Raw genomic sequence first — 18,768 nt, 5'->3', positions numbered from 1 at the left:
TAATTTTCTCATCTGTAAAAGGGAACATAAAAATGCTTACTTTTGTGGAGTTACTTCAACTTTTTAAAATTGTCCATTATTTATTTGAAGATAAAAATATGGATAGAACATCGTCTCTTGCTGTGAAACAGCTTGTAAACAAGGGAACTCAGTGAAGATTCACACACATCCTAAGTGCTCAAAAATATTATCATTATCATTTTATTGTTTAGAATTAGAAGAGGGGTGGAGGGAGAAATGAAAGTGTGGTAAGCTGTAAAGTGCTCCGCAAATACTACCAAAGCCCTAAAGGATGGAAATCGGGTGAGCAATTTCAAGGAGTTTAGTTACGTATCTGAGTTTCGAGGTTGTCAAATTCTCCCATACTCGGGTCTGAATTCTCAGAATAGAACAGAATGGGGTGTAATGGCTGAGATCATCTGGTTCAATTTTATGCAAATAGTAAATTCCTGTCTCCTGTCACTGTGCCCCGCCACCCAAGTACCCAGTCTGAGTCCTAACTATGTGACGTCATCGCTCCGCCCCGCAGCCCCAAGCCTCTCTGCGTCCAGTTTCTAAGCTACTATCCCAGGAACCGGTTCCAGTGACGCGTGCGCACTGCGTGGGGGCGGGGCTAGTGCGCACGCAGCCTCAGCTCTTTCCCCGCCCTGTCTCTTCCGGGTTTCCCCGTCAGCCTGCCGGTCGGGTCTGACGGCTATTTCCGGCCATAGTTCGGTGCGGGGCGAGCGGGTCTTAACTCCTCGTCATGTCCTACGGCCCCTTAGACATGTACCGGAACCCGGGGCCCTCGGGGCCCCAGCTCCGGGACTTCAACAGCATCATCCAAACGTGCAGCGGCAACATACAGCGGATCAGCCAAGCCAGTGAGCCGGGGGACCGGGCTGGGGGGCGGGCACCGTCGCGGGGACAGGCCTGGGTGAGGCCGCCGGGACGCGGAACCTGGCCCGGGCTACAACCAAGGCCACGCTTGAGGCCGTCAGGCTCTCCGCTGTTGGGACGATGGGCCGTCATCCCCGTGTATGTCAGACCCTGGCTCCTGGAGGGTTTCGAGTCCCAGCTGAAGCTCGAGTTTCTTTTCAGGAGTTCCGCTGTCACAGTGCTGGGGCCGAAACTGCAGACTTGACAGTTCGAGGGTGGGGGGATGTCACTTCGAGAGCAGTGAAAGCGTTGACTTGGCATTAGTAGTCAGCCGAGTTTTTCCTGTCCCCCGTCTTCCACCCAGCCACACATCTCTTTCCTCTTTGGCCAGTTTGGATCGGGGGTTGTTCACTGAGTTAGGCTTTACGTTTACATTCTTCTTGGCCACTGATTTCTCGGAAATCAGCAATTTTCAATGAAAGGGAGTGAGGTGTGCCTGTGTTTGGGTGACTTCATTGCACAGTTCTTTCTGTAATGAATTTGGGAATCAGATACAATGGTATTTTAGGGATGGAATGACTTCTGTTTTAGTAAAGAGAACTCACCGAAAACATTTCAGTTTACATTATTTTGTCTTTCGTGTAGCAAAGTATTTACTTATGTTTTTGGATTTGAAGCGGATGAGAGTTTTGTTTCCTTTCATATTTAGCTACTCTTTCCAACAATTCTGATGCACAGAGAGGCTCAGGGATTTGACCACAATCTCATATCCAATAAGACATGGTAGAGTTGGTGCTGGAATTCAGAATGTCATTATTTGTCTTAAAATCCCGTCCCCACCAATAGGGGCTGAGCTAGACTTTGGAATGGGTCAAATGCAGCCTGTTTCCTGTGCCTGAAAATCAATTCAAAGCCTTATAAACAGGTGGTCAGCAGAAGCCGCTTTACTTGACAAGAATGGTGATCATCATCATTGTTGTTTAATATTGTGTATTTGTGAGTTTGGCTATACTTTGTTAATAGGTAGAACTACTTGGTCCTGAATTAAATTATGTTCTATATTTTAAAGAAAAATCTGTCACGTTGCTTTTAAATTTAAATGTATATTGCAGAACTTGAGGGGCAGAAAGTTTCTAATGGAAAGGAATTGAGACTGAGTGATGTGGAAGTAGAGAAAAACTTATGTGGCTTGTTAAATCCAGAATTAAAAATTAATTAATATGACACTGGTTAGAAAGCATGGTACTTTGTGCTTCAGTTTCCTTTTTTTTTCCTCCTATTCCAGAATATATATTGGGATTGATATTTTGTAAAATATCATTTTTTTAAAATTCAGTTTCCTTTTGTGAGGCAGCTGAAATGGTTAGGTCAGAAAATTCTGGTTCATGGCTGAAAGCTTCTTGTTGAGGTTAAATCTAATTTTTATGTTTGTTTATTTGTGAAATAGTCATTCAACATGTATTTGTTTGAGTATCAGGCTATGTAGTAAATATAGGAACTGGCACAGATTCTTTCTTCGTTGAGCCTTTGGAGTACATAAATAACTGAAATATAAAGTCAAAAGGGATCAGTGCTATAGAAGACATACACATGACATTATTTGGGTATTCAAGGAGAGGCCATTTCCATTTGGGAGGTGTCAGAGAATGATTATAGCATTTGATCTAGGTCTGGAAAGATGGTAGAAAGGATTTGGACTTTGGAAGATAAAGAGGAAAAGAGCATTCCAGGAAGAGGGAATAAAATGAGCAAAGTCTTGGTAGTGGGAAAGCATGGGGTGTATATAGGAAGGTAGAGTAATTCAGTTTGGCTATAGTGATGGACTCTGAAAAGCAGTAAAAATAGGGTTGAGAAGGTAAGTTGGTGCCAAACCTGAAGGGCTTTAACTGCTGGGCTAAGGGCCTTAGATTTAATTTTAGAAGTGTAAATTGAATTGGAAGGGAGAGAGACTGGAATCAGAGATATCAGTTAGGGACTGTGAGAATGTAAAGGAAGGAAAGATAGGGAGAGGTTTGCTTAGAGTTAGAATTGATAAGACTTAGTTGTTGATTTGACATTGGGCTCAAGGGAATCATTGAAGTCAACCATTAACAGCATTAATAGTTAACATTTGTTGAGTACATACTGTGTGCCGGGCAGTATGAAAAGTGCTTTACATGCATTCTCTTACTTAATTTTATAAAAACTCTGTTAAGTAGGTACCAATATTATTTCCATTTTATGAAATTGGCTGAGAGAAGTTAACTATTACTCAGCTAATACATAGCAATACTGAATTGGAAACCAGGTCTGTCTCTTAGGAACATCAGTCTTTTTACAAGTTTTTAAATTAATATTACAGTTCTGTAGCAGCTAACACTTCAAGTATATAAGTGACTTGTTTTTTCACTCTAGAGGAAACTGTGGGGGACACATGAAGCTGTGGAGCTTTCTCCCAGTCTCTACTTGTGGTGTGGTCTATCTCCCCTGCTAGATTGTTAGCTCCTTTGAAGTAGGAGACATGACTTTTCATCTTTATATCTCTAGTACTTATCTCAGTCCCAAGCATATTGTATATTCAATCATTCATTTATTCAACAAGCAGTCTTTGAGCACCTATTCTGTGCCAAGCATTATTCTAGGTGCCTGGGGAGAGAGAAATGAAAAAGATAGATAAAATCCCTACCCTGATAGAGTGTGTTTATGGACATACATATATATAAACAAAATAATATCAAGTAATAATAAGTGCTATGAAGAAAACTAAAGCAGGATGAAGGGATAGAGAGTAAGGAGAGAGGGAGAGTGAGTGTGCTACGTTAGATAAGTTGGTCAGGGGAGGCCTCTGAGGAGGTGACAGTTGAGTTGGCACCTGAATGAACTGAGGAAGTGAGCCATGTGAGTAGCTGGGGAAGGGCATCCTAGGCAGAGGGAACAGCAGAGCTAGGACCTTGGCGTGTTCAAAGATTAGCAAGGAGGCAAGTGTGGTTGGACTGCAGTTAGAGAAGGGGAGCGTAGTAGGAAAAGAGGTCAGAAAGGTAACCTGGGATCAGATCATATAAGATCTTGATGCTTAATAAATAAATTGTACTTAATTGATTTGAATAAATGAGATTTTTCTACCATCTTGGAATTCTTCCTACCTCTTTCTCCTTGTACTTTGTGGTACCTACCACACCCTGTGACCCTAGGCAGTGTAAGTTGAAATTTTTCCCTTGGAACTGTTTGGTGAGTAATTTGAAATTTGAAATTGGTGGATGATGTTGCTTCTACCCAGCCATCAGGCTAGTGCCTATCCCCTAAACCTCTCCAAGATATGACCGTGATACCCAAGTATGCACTCTGAATGTGAGCTATACAAATATATACCCACACCCATACAAGAACCTATAACCACTGAAAGTGAGAGAGAATAGCTATTTTTTTCTAAACTGTTCAGACATAGACATGGGTTTGGAATTGCAGTACACGTCAGCCTGCCAGTGCGTGGGTAGTTATAGGTACAGCTAAGGTTGACTGCTTGGTTCAAAGGGTTGGCATCAGTATGTGTAGAATACAGAAGAAAAATATTTGACTCTGTTTGTTGTGCAGTGGAAGGTCTGGGGGAATACTGCTGAGGTAGATATAGGAAAAAACCTAATAGCCTGAAAGTTAATTCTTTGAAGAGATTAAAAAGCAGTGTTTCTGTTCTTGATGTTGCGGATTTATTGATATGGTTTTGTTTACTAAAAAATAAAAAGAGTTGCACTTTTAAAACATTTAAAAGCCCCTAGCTTTTTATTTTATCACCATCCTCTTAATTCTTCATCATCTCAACACCTGTTTTCCAACAACGTACTCTAAGCCAGTGTCTCTGTAGGCTTTCTCCATCCTAGTTCATCCTGATAATGCTATGAGCAGTATGTCTAAAATCCTGTTTTCATTATCCCATTCACCTCTTCAAGAGCCTCGAGTGGCTTTCTGTTGTCTACTGTATTAACATTCCACTTTGCTGTCACTCTGTGATTTTAACCCAAACTCCGCATATTTTCTTCTCCTCCTCACCCTTAGCTATAAGCTGGCTGGTTTTCTTAATATCTTTGAACAATGTTCTTTGCTCCAAAATTTTGCTCATTCTGTTCCCCCTTCTTTAATGTCTTTCCTCTCCCTACCTGACTAGTCATCTAAATAATACAAATCATTTGAGATGTGCTTGAATCCTTTCCCCTGGAATGAAGCCTTCTTTTACATCTGAAAGATAGAGTCAAGTCATAGAAAGAGCATGGACTTGAGGGTCAGCGGGTCTGTGAATGAGTCCCTGCTCCTCTATATACTGTGAGAAGTGGGCAGGTTATTTTCTCCTTTTTCTGTTACCCCTTGTGAAAAATGAATGGAATTGTTATAATGGGATGCTTTAAGGTGCTGAGAGCAGTGTCTGGCCTGTGGATGACATTCAGTAAATGGTGATATTATTTGTTGAGTCTCTACATTATAGTTTAGTAGTTAGGTGGGCTGACTCAGAAGTGTGGGTTTGAATCCTAGATTCTGCTTCTTTCTAGCTACGTAAACTTACTTTACCTCTTTATTTTTCAGTTTCCTCATCTATAAAATGAAGTTGATAGTAATATCTACTTGATAGGGTTGTGAGAATTAAATGAAGTAATTTATGGAAAATGCTTAAAATGGTGCCTGCTACATAGTAAGTGCTTAAGAAATGTTACTTTGATTATTCTTTTAATTTGTAAACTTTTTTTTTTACGACAGTTGAACACTTATATTCTGTATTCTTTAATTAATTCATGTGTTTTGACTGTATCACTCCAACTAAAGAGACTACTATATTAGTTTCCTGGGAATAGAGACCCTGCATTGTATACTCCTCTTTAGCTACAGTGCCTGGCACAGGAGCGGATATGTAGTTGGCATTCAATATGTACTTAATTGATTTTACCATTGCTAAGTACATTTTTCTTGGTCTTGAGTTTGATAATAATAATAATAGTTACCCTTAATTGAGTGCTTTTGTGTGCCAGACACTGTTCTAAATTTAGCTTCACATTACTTCATTTCATCCTCACAATAACCATGTGAGAGTTCACTTCTTATTCCCATTTTTTTAGGTAAAGAATTGGAGACACAGAAAAGTGGAGCTTCTTGCTCAAGATCATGCATCTAGGAGGTTGTAGAACCAGGAATCAAATATAGGCAGTCCTAATTCAGAGTCTATGTGCTTAACCATGACATATTCTGTCACTTGTACAGTAAATGGTAGATTATATTTTTGATATTTAGTACTCATTTTCAGTTTAGTTTAGAGCTTTACTGTTGTAATACAGGGACTATTTTTTAAAAGTAAGTTAATTTTCATTGTAGCTATATAACAGCAGAATATAAACCTAATTTTCAGAGTAATACATTAAGATGATTTCATTGTCATAATCACCACATAGGCTGTCATTTTCTCATTTGGTGTATGATATATTTTCATGAATTTATGTTTGTTTTTTAATCTACTGAGCTAATGCATTAGAGTTTGTCAACTGAAGAAAAAGTTTTTCCACCTGTGATGGTAGTTGCTTTTGACATAATTAGACTTTGGTTTAGATTAAGGTTCATATGGAAGATTGAGAGCCTGCTTGAAGCTGATAACAGCTAAAAGCACATAGAGACTTTGTGGCTTGTACTCACTCCCTTAATCCAATGTATGGACAAATGAGTGGGAAAATGGGGACAAAAATTAGATGAACAACAGGGTGGGATGGAGGGGTTGGAAAGATTTAGGTGTTCTTTTTTGCTTTTATTTTTATTTTGGAGTAAGGAAAAGGTTCAAAAATTGATTCTGGTGATGAACACACAAATGTATGATGGTGCTGTGAATAACTGATGGTACACTGTGGATGACTGTAGGGTGTGTGAATATATCTCAATTAAACTATATAAAAAAAGTAAATGAACAGTGTCGGGGAGGAGGGGAATGGGATGTTTTGGATATTCTTTTTTATTTTAATCTTTATCTTTTGGAGTAATTAAAATGTTCAAAGTTTGATTGGTGATGAACACACAACTATATGATGATACTGTGAACAACTGATTGTATACTTTGAATGATTGTATGTTATGTGATTATATCTCAATAAAATTGCATTAAAATAAACCCTATGTGCTGGTTGGAATGTATTATGTCCCCCAGAAAAAGCCATATTCTTTGATACAATCTTGTGGGGCAGACATGTTAGTGGGGATTAAGTTGGAACGTTAAATTGGAACGTTTGGATTAGGTTGTTTGCATGGAAATGCGCCCCACCCAACTGTAGGTGGTAACATTGATGAGATGTTTCCATGGAGGCATGCCCCCACCCATTCAGGGTGGGCCTTGATCAGTGGAGCCATATAAATGAGCTGACAGGCAGAGGGAACTCAGTGCAGCTGTGAGTGACATTTTGAAGAGGAGCTACAGCCAAGAGGGATACTTTGAAGAAAGCACAGGAGCTGCAGATGAGAGACAGTTTGAAGACAGCCGTTGAAAGCAGACTCTTGCTCCGGAGAATCTAAGAAAAGACAAATACCCCAAGTCCAACTGAGAGTGACATTTTTGAGGAACCACAGCCTAGAGAGGAACATCCTGGGAGAAAGCCATTTTGAAACCAGAGCTTTGGAGCAGCCACGTGCCTTCCCAGCTAACAGAGGTTTTCCGGACCCCATTGGCCATCCTTCAGTGAAGGTACCCAATTTGGACACTTTATGGCCTTGAGACTGTAACTGTGTAACCAAATAAACCCCCTTTTTTAAAAGCCAATCCATTCCTGGTGTTTTGCATTCCAGCAGCATTAGCAAACTAGAATACCCCATAAAGAGTGTTCAACTTAGAGTAGTTCCCAGGGTGGATGTCAGCTGTAATGTACAATAAATGGATTTGCTTCATCGTCTTTTAAAAGTTTTAATCAGGACATGCTTTTAAAAATGAGGTCAGTGATAGAAGAAATTGAGACCTAATTTTAAATATAACAAAATCATTTATAAGAAACCAAAAGATTTGGCCTAGTCATCTGGTTTTTAGGATTATGTACAGTTTTGTAGGAAATACCCAATTATCTTTATCCAAAATGTTGTATCAAATCAATCTAAAGTAAAACTTTTATTTACTAAGATACTAATGAGAATGAGTTTTCTTATTAAACAAATTGACCAGAAAACCCTTTTGATTCAACCCATTTTGATAAAAATCTTTCCAAAATGTATCATTTTACTTTTTTAATGCAATTTTTTTTGAGAAATTTTATTTTGAAATAAATTCAAACTTACAGGAACAGTTGCAAAAACAGTACAAACCCCATACATAGAACTCGAGCATACCCCGACCCCCTCCCCTGATACCCTGATCCACCACCTTTAACATCCTGTCACACCACCATTTCTTTCTTTCCCTCCCTCCCTCCCTCCTTATCTATCATCCATCATCTATTGCTCTGTCCTCTGAACATATGAGAGCAAGCTGCACACATCTTTGAACAACACTATAATTCACATATACCTTTCCCATGGACAGGAACATTATTTTATGCAATCCCATTAAGCACAGCTAAGAAGTTCAAGAAATTCAACATTGATACAAAGCTTACATTCTATGTTTCCTTTTTTTTTCCCCTTATGTCCCATCTGTGTCCCTTTCAGCCTCTTCTCCTCCATCCTCAGATCTCATCCAGGATCATCCTTGCCATTTAATTGTCATCTATTCAGACTGTCTTTTTTTTTTTTCTTTTTCAGTTGTGGAAACATATACAGCCTAAATCTTCCCATTCCACCCCCTCCCTAGCATTCCATTAGTGGGATTAATCACATTTAGAATGTTGCAGTGCTATCATGTTCCCACCATCCATTTCTAGAAGTTTCCCTTCACCCCAAACAGAAACCCTACACTCATTTCTTAACTCCCCATTGCCCCTATCCCCCAATTCTCAGAACCCCTACTCTACTTTTCATCTCTATGGTCATATTCTCTGATACGTTCTTTGTGTTTACCGTGGGGCTTAAATTTAACATCTTAAATCTATAAAAATCTTGTTTTTCTTTGATACCAACTTAACTTCAATATGACACATAAACTATGTTCCTTTACTCCCTCATTCCCCCACCTTTATGTAGTTCTTGTCAAAAATTACATATTTTACATTGAGTCCAAAACCACTGATTAATCGTTACAGTTTATGTATTTTAGATCCTGTAGGAAGTAAGTAGTGGAGTTACAGATCAAAAATACAGTAATATTGGTATTTATATTTACCATGTTATCTTTACTGGTAATCTTTATTTCTTTATGTAGTTTCAGTCAATTGTTTAGTGTCCCTTCCTTTCAGCCTGCTCAACTCCCTTTAGCTTTTCTTGTAGGACTGATCTACTGATGGTGAAGTCCCTCAGCTTTTGATTATCTGGGAATGTTTTCATCTCCGCCTCATTTTTACCCTCCAGGTGTTTGTGATTTCTCCAAGTCTCTGATGGATATTGACTTCTATTTGTGTTCCATTGTGGTCAGAGAATGTGCTTTGAACAAATTCATTCTTTGTTTTAATTTATTGAGGCTTATTTTTATGTCTCAGCATATAGTCCATTCTGGAGAAAGATCCGTGATCACTAGAGAAGAATGTATGTCCCAGTGACCTGGGATGTAATGTTCTATATATGTCTGTTAAAATTCTCTATGTCTCGATGTCCTTTCTTTGTTTCTCTGTGAGTAGGGCTCCCTTTAGTATCTGAAGTAGGGCAGGTCTTTTATTAGCAAAATCTCTCAGCATTTGTTTGTCTGTGAAAAATTTAAGCTCTCCTTCAAATCTGAAGGAGAGTTTTGCTGGATAAAGTATTCTTGGTTGGAAATTTTTCTCTCTCAGAATTTTAAATATGTCATGCCACTGCCTTCTCGCCTCCATGGTGGCCACTGAGTAGTCACTACTTAGTCTTATGTTGTTTCCTTTGTATTTGGTGAATTGCTTTTCTCTTGCTGCTTTCAGAACTTGCTCCTTTTCTTCAGTATTTGACAGTCTGATCAGAATATGTCTTGGAGTGGGTTTATTTGGATTTATTCTCTTTGGAGTTCGCTGGGCATTTATGCTTTGTGTATTTATATTGTGTAGAAGGTTTGGGAAGCTTTCCCCAACAGTTTCTTTGAATACTTTTTCTAGACCTTTACCCTTCTCTTCCCCTTCTGGGACACCAATGAGTCTTAAATTTGGATGTTTTATTTTATCTTTCATATCCCTGAGATCCATTTTTATTTTTTTGATTTTTTTCCTCATTCTTTCTTTTGTTCTTTCATTTTCTGTTCTGTGGTCCTCTAGGAGGCTGAGTTGTTGTTCAACTTCCTCTAATCTTGTATTATGAGTATCCAGAGTCTTTTTAATTTGGCCTACAGTTTCTTTTATTTCCATAAGATCTTCTATTTTTTTATTTACTCTTGCAGTTTCTTCTTTGTGCTCTTCTAGGGTCTTCTTCATGTCCTTTATATCCTGTGCCATGCTCTTCTTCATGTCCTTTATATCATGTGCCATGCTCTTGTTGCCTGTCTGTAGTTCTTTGATTAATTGTGCCAAATACTGTGTGTCTTCTGATCTTTTGATTTGGGTGTTTGGGTTTGGGGTCTCCATATCGTCTGGCTTTATCATATGCTTTAAGTATTTCTGTTGTTTTTGGCCTCTTGGCATTTGCTTTACTTGATCCCTAATTTGACAGAACTGCAGCTTGGTGGTGTACACTTTCTCTAACTAACCAGCAGATGGCATCCGTGAGTCACCTATTCCCCTCAAGTCAGTTCTCCTCCAATTTGTCTTTGTGGTGTGTGGGGGTCTGATTCTTGTGGGGTCCAACTGATGCACCAAGTTTGGGTGTGTTGTTGGTGCTGTCTGCTCTGAATGTGGGGTGTGTGGCTGGGTGGTTAGGGAGACAGTGCAGCTTTAATAATCAAACCTCCCAGGTGTTCCCAGAGATTTAAGGCTGTTGCAGGAGCCTAAGCTTTCATTTCAGTCTTTCCACAGATTGTCTGTGCCGCTCACCTATTTGCGTAGGGTCCCTGGGGTTTCTGGGTGGGTCCCCCTTCCCAGCTGTGCTCTTCCAGGACCTCGCTGAGGGAGGGCTGTGCCATGTCACAAGTGTGCACTGGCCTCCAGGGAAGCCCTGGGTCGCCAGGTCGTGCAGGGGCGTTCCCAGCCTGCTTCAAAGATGGTTGAATGGGACACGTTAACTTCCCCCTTTTCACACAGCTCCGCCCTCCCAGCTCCGGGAAAATCAACTGTGGATGCACTAAAGGCCACTGTCCACGGCCGATATTGTGGCATGTGTGCAGTGCTGCGGAAAAGACTCCCCATCGCACTCGGTTTCTTGGCGCGGGTCCGGGCTGTGGATCCGGCCCTGGGCAGGAGTGTCCCTTGCCCGCTGGGGAGATGGCTGCAAGGAATGCGGTTTTTTTCTCCTTTTGGCTCGCCTCTGCTCCCCTGGTCTTGAGACAATCAGCAGCGGGTGTGGGAAGGGGTATCCTCCATGCCAGACACCGAGGTGTTAGCCCAGCCCACTCCCACCATGTTCACTGCGCGGCTCTCCCCGTCATATCTGCAGCCGCTCCCGGGATTTTTTTGTTTTAAAGAACTAGTCCATCTCCAAACACCAGCCCACTGTTTCCCCACACCACAGCACGGCCGCTGGACTTTCAGCCGACTCACTCACTCATTTCAGAATGCAGGCTCCTGGTTTCACCAAATGCATGTTCCCTGTGGATTTAGCAGACCTTGTCTGGCTCGTGCTACACTGGAACTGGTGTTCTGGGTCACTTTCTGGTTTTTATCTAGTATTTTTCATGAGGTGTTTTTTTGCCCTGTCTCACCTAGCCACCATCTTTGGTTCTCCTAAATGCAATTTTATTGAGGTGTAGTCACACACCATGTAATCCATCCAAAGTATACAATCAGTGGCTCACAGTATCATCATATAGTTGTACATTCATTGCCACAATCAATTTTAGAACATTTTCATTACTCCAAAATAAATAAAAAAAAAATAAAATTAAAAAAGAATACCCAAAACATCCCATACCCCTTATCCACCCCCTATTATTTATTTTTTTTCTTCATTTTATTACTCATCTGCCCATACACTGGGTAAAGGGAGTGTCAGTCACAAGGTTTCACAGTCATACAGTCACATGATAAAAACTATGTAGTTATACAGTCATCATCAAGAATCAAGGCTACTGCATTACAGTTCAACAGTTTCAGGTATTTCCTTCTAGCTATTCTAATACACTTGAAACTAAATAGCAATATCTATGTAATGCATAAAAATAACCTCCAGAATGCTGTCTTGACTATTTGAAATCTCTCAGCCACTGAAACTTTATTTTGTTTCCTTTCTTTTCCCCCTTTTGGTCAAGAAGACATTCTCAATCCCACGATGTCAGGGCCAGGCTCATCCTTGGGGGTCATGTACCACATTGCTAGAGAGGTTTATATCCCTGGGAGTCATGTCCCATGTAGGGGGGAGGATAGTAAGTTTATTTGAAGAGTTGGCTGAGAGAAAGAGACAACATCTGAGCAACAAAAGAGGTTCTCTGAGGGTGACTCCTAAGCATAATTATAAGTAGACTTAGCTTCTCCTTTGCAGGAATAAGTTTCATAAGGGCAAGCCCCAAGATCAAGCGTTTGACTTATTAAATTAGGAGTCCCTAATGCTTGCAAGAATATCAGGAATTCCACAGGTGAGGAAGTTTAATAGTTCCACATTTTTTTCCCAGTCCCTCAAGGGGACTTTGCAAATACTTTTTAATTTTCTGCCCAGAATACTCTGGGATGTATCTCAGGGTATTATATTAACCTGTACAGAATAGCAAGATCTCATTCCCTATTCTGGGTTCCATGTAATTATGTTATTTAAATAAATTGACCTTACAGGTTGAATTAGATGGTGTGCTACAGAGATTATAAATTTTGTACCAGATAAACATCTCTTAAATAACAATTGAAACTCAGGAATAGATGTGACTGCCGTAAGAGCTTACAATCTGTGAACCTTTACAGTAAGGAATATTCTGTACTCCAGCATCCTCTACTGCCCAATCTCTGCCCACATTCTATCTCCTGATAACCTTTGCTTTCACATTGAATTCTCAGCATTTGTTCCTTATAGTTAGTTTATAATAGCAAGGCCTTACAATATTTGCCCTTTCATTTCTGGATTCACTTTACTTTTTGATATTTTAAGTAAAAAATAAGTATATATGTAAGCAGTTTGTTCCTTTCTATGCTTTAGGTGTATTGAAGGATATAATTCTCAGGTGTAAAATATATGGGTCATTTAGTTACTGCACTGTTGCTTTTTTGAATAAATCCCTGCTGTTGGTGGTTATGGAGGGCACTATTAAAAAATTCTGCTTTTTTTTGTTACGGTACACCAAGACATTACTGTCCTTATGATTTGGGTTATCTGTTACTTGAGATTAACTGGAAACTTTTAGGAAAATATCTTTATATTCATGAATTTAGAATGAGTTGGTAGGCTTGAATTCATCCCAGTACTTAGCTAGCAAATGACCCTATAAACAGTTCCCAATTTCACTCTCTCCAAAAAAAGAACCCCATTAATTATGGTCATCTCAATAGAGGAAACCAGGAACGTCTAGATGAAGAAAATTCTCAGCTGGGAATACACAGAAGATAGCTGATTATAAATTGATATTTCCTGTATTATATAAAATCCGTAGAATCTCTAGATTATTAAATAAGTTTGATAGACAATTAGCAACTTGATACTTTGACATATCTCTATAGAGTTTTTAAGAAGTGCTCTATTTTATAAAGACAGTCAATGAGATTTGTTTTCTTAACTTTTTTATTGACTCTACCTCTGTGTGTCATACATTCAACCAGTTGTTTCCTGGAGTATTGTGTGTATATATTTCTGAATGTGTGTGCGTGTGTGTGTGTGTGTATGGTAACGCAAATACAAAAATGAATAGGATGTGGTCATGGCCCCTCTCCTCCATAGGCATATAGTCCAAGCTCCATTTTTACATTGCATTTACAAAGTTAAAGCCACAGGTAAAGCCTCTTAAGCCAAACTTCTGGCTTGCAAAAACATTCCCTTGGTTGCATCATTCTGGGACTAGACCTATTTCATTATTCAATTTCAGAATTGAACAGTGGTGGGGTACTTAGGGATCATTCAGTCCTTACAGAGTTGTTAAGATTTGATGGGGAAAAAAAAAACAACAACAGGGAACAAACACTTACACCCATATTAAATACTATGGTAAATTTTTAGTACTCAGTCAATGTTAGTTAAATGTGAATAACAGGTATGGTTGATGAAAAGAGACCCAGCAAAATGAAATTACTTGCTGTTCTAGTTTGCTAATGCTGCAGAATGCAAAACACCAGAGATGGATTGGCTTTTTTATAAAAAGGGGGCTTATTTGGCTACACAGTTACAGTCTTAAGGCCATAAAGTGTCCAAGGTAACACATCAGTATTCGGGTACCTTCACTGGAGGATGGCCAATGGCGTCCGGAAAACCTCTGTTAGCTGGGAAGGCACGTGGCTGGCGTCTGCTCCAAAGTTCTGGTTTCAAAATGGCTTTCTCCCAGGACATTCCTCTCTAGCAAGCTTGCTCCTCTTCAAAATGTCACTCACAGCTGCACTGACTTCCTTCTCTTTGAGTCAGCACGTTTATATGGCTCCACTGATTAAGGCCCACCCTGAATGGGTGGGGCCATGCCTCCATGGAAATATCCCACCAGTTATCATCTACAGTTGGGTGGGGCACATCTCCATGCAAACAACCTAATCCAAACGTTCCAACTTAATCCCCACTATTATGTCTGCCCCACAAGACTGCATCAAAGAATGTGGCTTTTTCTGGGGGACATAATACATTCAAACCGGCACACTTGCCTAGTGCCATACTTCTCATTAGTGGTCAAGAGTGACTCAGACTTCAGGTTTCATTATTCCTAGCTCATAGTCATTCATATCCATTGCCTTAGAGAAAGTATATAATATAAATAATATAAAAGGGAGGCTAAATAATCAGCAATTATGTGTGTACCCACTCGGTGCCTGGTACTGTGCTGGACTCTGGTGAATACAAAGGAATATTCCCATAGGTGGGAGGAAGTTGGGGAAGGGAGCAGGTTAGAGCAAGAACATCAGCCTGTCTAGAACAGGGAGCTATTAAGTTAGGGACTTGTCAGATAAGTAGGGTAGGGCTAAATGGAACACTGGGAAACCCAGGCCTGACCTGTGTTACTACATTTTATTTCCTTTAAGAGTCAGCCCTTTGAGAGAATATAATTTGGCACAAAGAATATAGCCATTGGGATTAGCCCTGGGTTTGAATTCTGGTTATTATGACACTGCTCACGAATCTGTCAGTGGCTTCTCATTTCATTAAAATTCAAAGTCCTTAAAATTGTTTACAAGGCTCTATATAGTCTGGCTCCTCACTACCTCTTTGGCTGCTTCTCTTATCTCACCCTCCCTCATTGTCCTCCAGCCCTCATGCTGGCCTAGTTGCTGTTCCTCCATCACATCAAGCACTTTTACCTTGGGGACTTTGTACTTATAACTTGGCCTAAAATATTTCTCTCCCAGACATCTGCTTGGCTTAAGCTTTCACTTCCTTTAGATCTTTGTTCAGTGTCACCATATCAGATGGTTTCTCTGACCACCCTGTATAAACTAGTACCCTCTGCCCACCCCTGTCATTCCAGTCCTTACCTGACTGTTTTTCTTTTTAGCACTTATCACCACCTGATATATGTTTATTTATTATCTCTTTTCCTTAGAATGTAAGCTTCTTGAGAGCAAGTGTCTTCTAGGTTATAGAAAAGGAACTCTGAATGAATGAATGAGTGAATTCTGGAACTTTCTTGAACCTCAGTTTGCCTATACGTAATATTGGGAAAATAACTTTGTGATTGAATAAGGTAATTTTTATCAAGTATTTAGCACAGTGTCTGACACATAGTAAATGCTCTTTCATAAATTATTTGTGTGGTTGGTCAATTGATAGCTTTTTAGTGGTATTCTGATTCCCATTTTACCTAGGTAAGAAGGAAATTTGATGTTAGCAATGAAGAAAAATGGTTATTTATATCTTACGTAATGCTGTCTTAGCAGAATACAGCAACTATAATGCTTACATTTTCCTATGGAACTAAGCTATAAATAACCCTTACTTAATAGAATAGGTATATTTTAGGGAAGTTTGTCAAAAGCAGATTTTTACTTAATTGAATCTTACATTTCCATTATAAAATTGGAGTTGTATTTTTGTAGAAAAACATGGTCTCAAGATAAAATCATAATTTGAAGTGCTACAAACCTACATATTCTTGGCTCTTTGGAAGTTTTTGCTTTGTAACACCCATGATACAGTGATTTTGTCTATGGAGAAATAATTAGTACATACTGTTAAGGACTGGGTTGTTCAGTTTTGCTTAGCAATAGAGTCACCCAGCAATCAATCAAATAGAAGATTTTGCTTACAAAACAAAATAAGATTTTGTTTCTTATCAGACTTAGGGACTTTTAAAATCAATATTATCATAAAGTAACTGGTACTTAATAAATGTTAACTTGCTATTTTACTACTTGTTTTGGTGAACAAGTTGGGGACAAGATTATGACTATGACCCCAAATTTTACTATTTTAAGGAGAACCATATCATAAAGTGAATTTGGAATAATTAGTTTTTTAAAAATTTCAAAATTCTAATAAGTGAGGATTCTTTCTCATTGAATATGGAAGCATTACATGTGTATTGTCCCTATAACATACAGAGATTGATGCACTGTACATTGGTTTCTTCAACTTCTTCCCAGTAAGCCAGTCATTAAGCAGTCCAGCATCACAAGTGAAACTTTTACATGAATCCAGAGGACAGGAAAGGACCTCACAAGAGAGACTGCCTTTTGGCTGGAGGAGCCATATCATTGTGTTGTATTTTCTCTGGTTCTAGTGAAACTTGAAGATAAGTGTGTTTCCCCTGGGCAGAGAGTCCTTGATTAAACTGTTCTGTAATCCAATTACTTTTACTAGAAGACAATGAATGTTCTTAAAAAGCAAGCAAACAAAACAAATATACAACTGAATTCCGACCTTTATAACTGAATGAGTAAATGAATCCCCCACCCCCACCCCCTTTGACACACACACACATGCTCCTTGCCATTCAGAAAAAGAAAATAGAAAGCAGGGCAGGGGCTCTATTTCTATTGCAGAAATCAGTGAGGGACAGGGATGTTCAGATTCCTAGACACTGGTGTTAGAGCTATTCCTCCTTATTGATGAATGGTCAAATTCCTTGGACCTCTGCTTTTATGGTCCAGGAATAGTGGTTTCAACGTCCAGGATTCAGACCTGAAAACCCTGGACTGTTGGTATGACCATTCCTACTCTTAATAAAATACCTAGGAAAAGGTGGAGAAGGTTATCTGAACAAATATTGTATATTTGCTATATCACGATATAGACAGCATAGTTGAAAGAACACAGGCATTGGCATTGGAGTCTGGGATTGACTTTTAGATCTGCTACTTATTAATTGTGTACCCTTATATAAGATACCCTCTCCAAATATATTTCCTGCTCTGCAAAATGAAGATATATCTGCATCAGACCGTTGTTGTGAAAATTAATAAGATAATGAATACAAGCTCCTAGTATATATAGTGCCTGGCACATAGAGGTGCTCAATGAGTGGTACTTATTATCAATAATAAATGTACATTGCCTTTCCAAAAGTGTTTGCCATAGAAAAATTATTGTGTTTTAGTGGATTTAAATTTTTTATTGTTGTTGATTGATATTTGCTATCAAGGCCCTTCCAAAGCTGATGAAATTTTTAGCCAGTGATGTGGGCGATCTGGAAAAATTAGGGAGTTCTTTGGAGGTGATTAAAAAAACTGCCAACCTCTACTTAGTGACATAGTTACTCTGTCAGAGAAAGGTGAGCCTTGTAATTAGTTTTAGGAGAAATGTATATGCCAGGGTTTTGATCATAGCATGCTTTCTTTTAGTTACAAGCACTTTTTCTCAGGGTATGGAAGGAGACTTGTGATTTGAGAAGTAGGTGCTCATGATGAATGTACTCTTCTTTAAAAGAAATCTTTTTCCCCCTTTTTCCCAGCTGCTCAGATTAAGAATTTGATGAGCCAACTAGGAACTAAGCAGGACTCAAGCAAGCTACAGGAAAATCTGTGAGTAGCTTCCTAACAAGGTTGGGTTTTGTGAGGGCTCTCTGAGAACACACTCAATGCCCGTGCTGCATGGAAGCTTAGGTTTCAGGTCTAGATGAAGCAAAATGAGAGGCAATGGGGCATGAGCTGATAGCCAGATCTAGAAGAGGGGCAACAAAATATATTAATGGGTCATGATTTCTGCTGACTCTTAAAGTCCTTGAGCTCTGGTTCTTTCTTCCCCTGGGTGATTTAACAGAATGATTTAGGAAAGTTAAGAAGGGAACCTCTGTTACTTAAACTATATTCTGCCCATAATGTTGCCTAAATGAGCCTCCTTGTTGGCATAGGACTCTTGATGATCTGCACAACTGATCTAGTCTAGTTGCAAATATGTAATTGAAAATGTATTCAGAATGACCCAAGAGGCGCCTGAGGGAGAGAATAGTAGACTGGTAATAGGGACTCCTGATTCCCTTAATTACATCCTTATTGACTCCATTTCTGCTTTTGGAAGTTCTAATCTTCATCTCTAAGATATACTGAACACTTTTCTTTGTTTCCTGTCTCAGATATTTTGAAGTGAGAGAATGACTTACTACTTTGAACTTTTTCCAGGGAGAGGTGAAATATGATAAATGGAAACTGTCAGTATTAACTGAGATGGTCAGGCTCTTGGCGTTCTGTTAAAATAACTTACCTTATTTATTTATTTATTTTAAATCCTGGACACCCCTTT

The 18,768-nt window shown here is 39.3% G+C and overlaps 1 protein-coding gene across 1 annotated transcript in view; it reads left to right on the top strand.

The window, feature by feature from the left end:
- Positions 1–651: 651 nt before the first annotated feature.
- The window catches only part of STX12 (syntaxin 12), a 47,247-nt gene continuing 29,130 nt past the window's right edge, over positions 652–18,768 (top strand). Inside the window, exons 1-2 of the mRNA XM_037828018.1 lie at positions 652–863; positions 17,981–18,050. Coding sequence (XP_037683946.1) covers positions 746–863; positions 17,981–18,050 — 188 coding nt within the window. The 5' untranslated portion in view covers positions 652–745. The remainder of the gene's footprint in view (positions 864–17,980; positions 18,051–18,768) is intronic.

This window comes from Choloepus didactylus, chromosome 2, assembly GCF_015220235.1.
Source record: "Choloepus didactylus isolate mChoDid1 chromosome 2, mChoDid1.pri, whole genome shotgun sequence".
Classification (NCBI taxonomy): Eukaryota; Metazoa; Chordata; class Mammalia; order Pilosa; family Megalonychidae; genus Choloepus; species Choloepus didactylus.
This window is presented reverse-complemented; position numbering and strand designations above follow the sequence as displayed.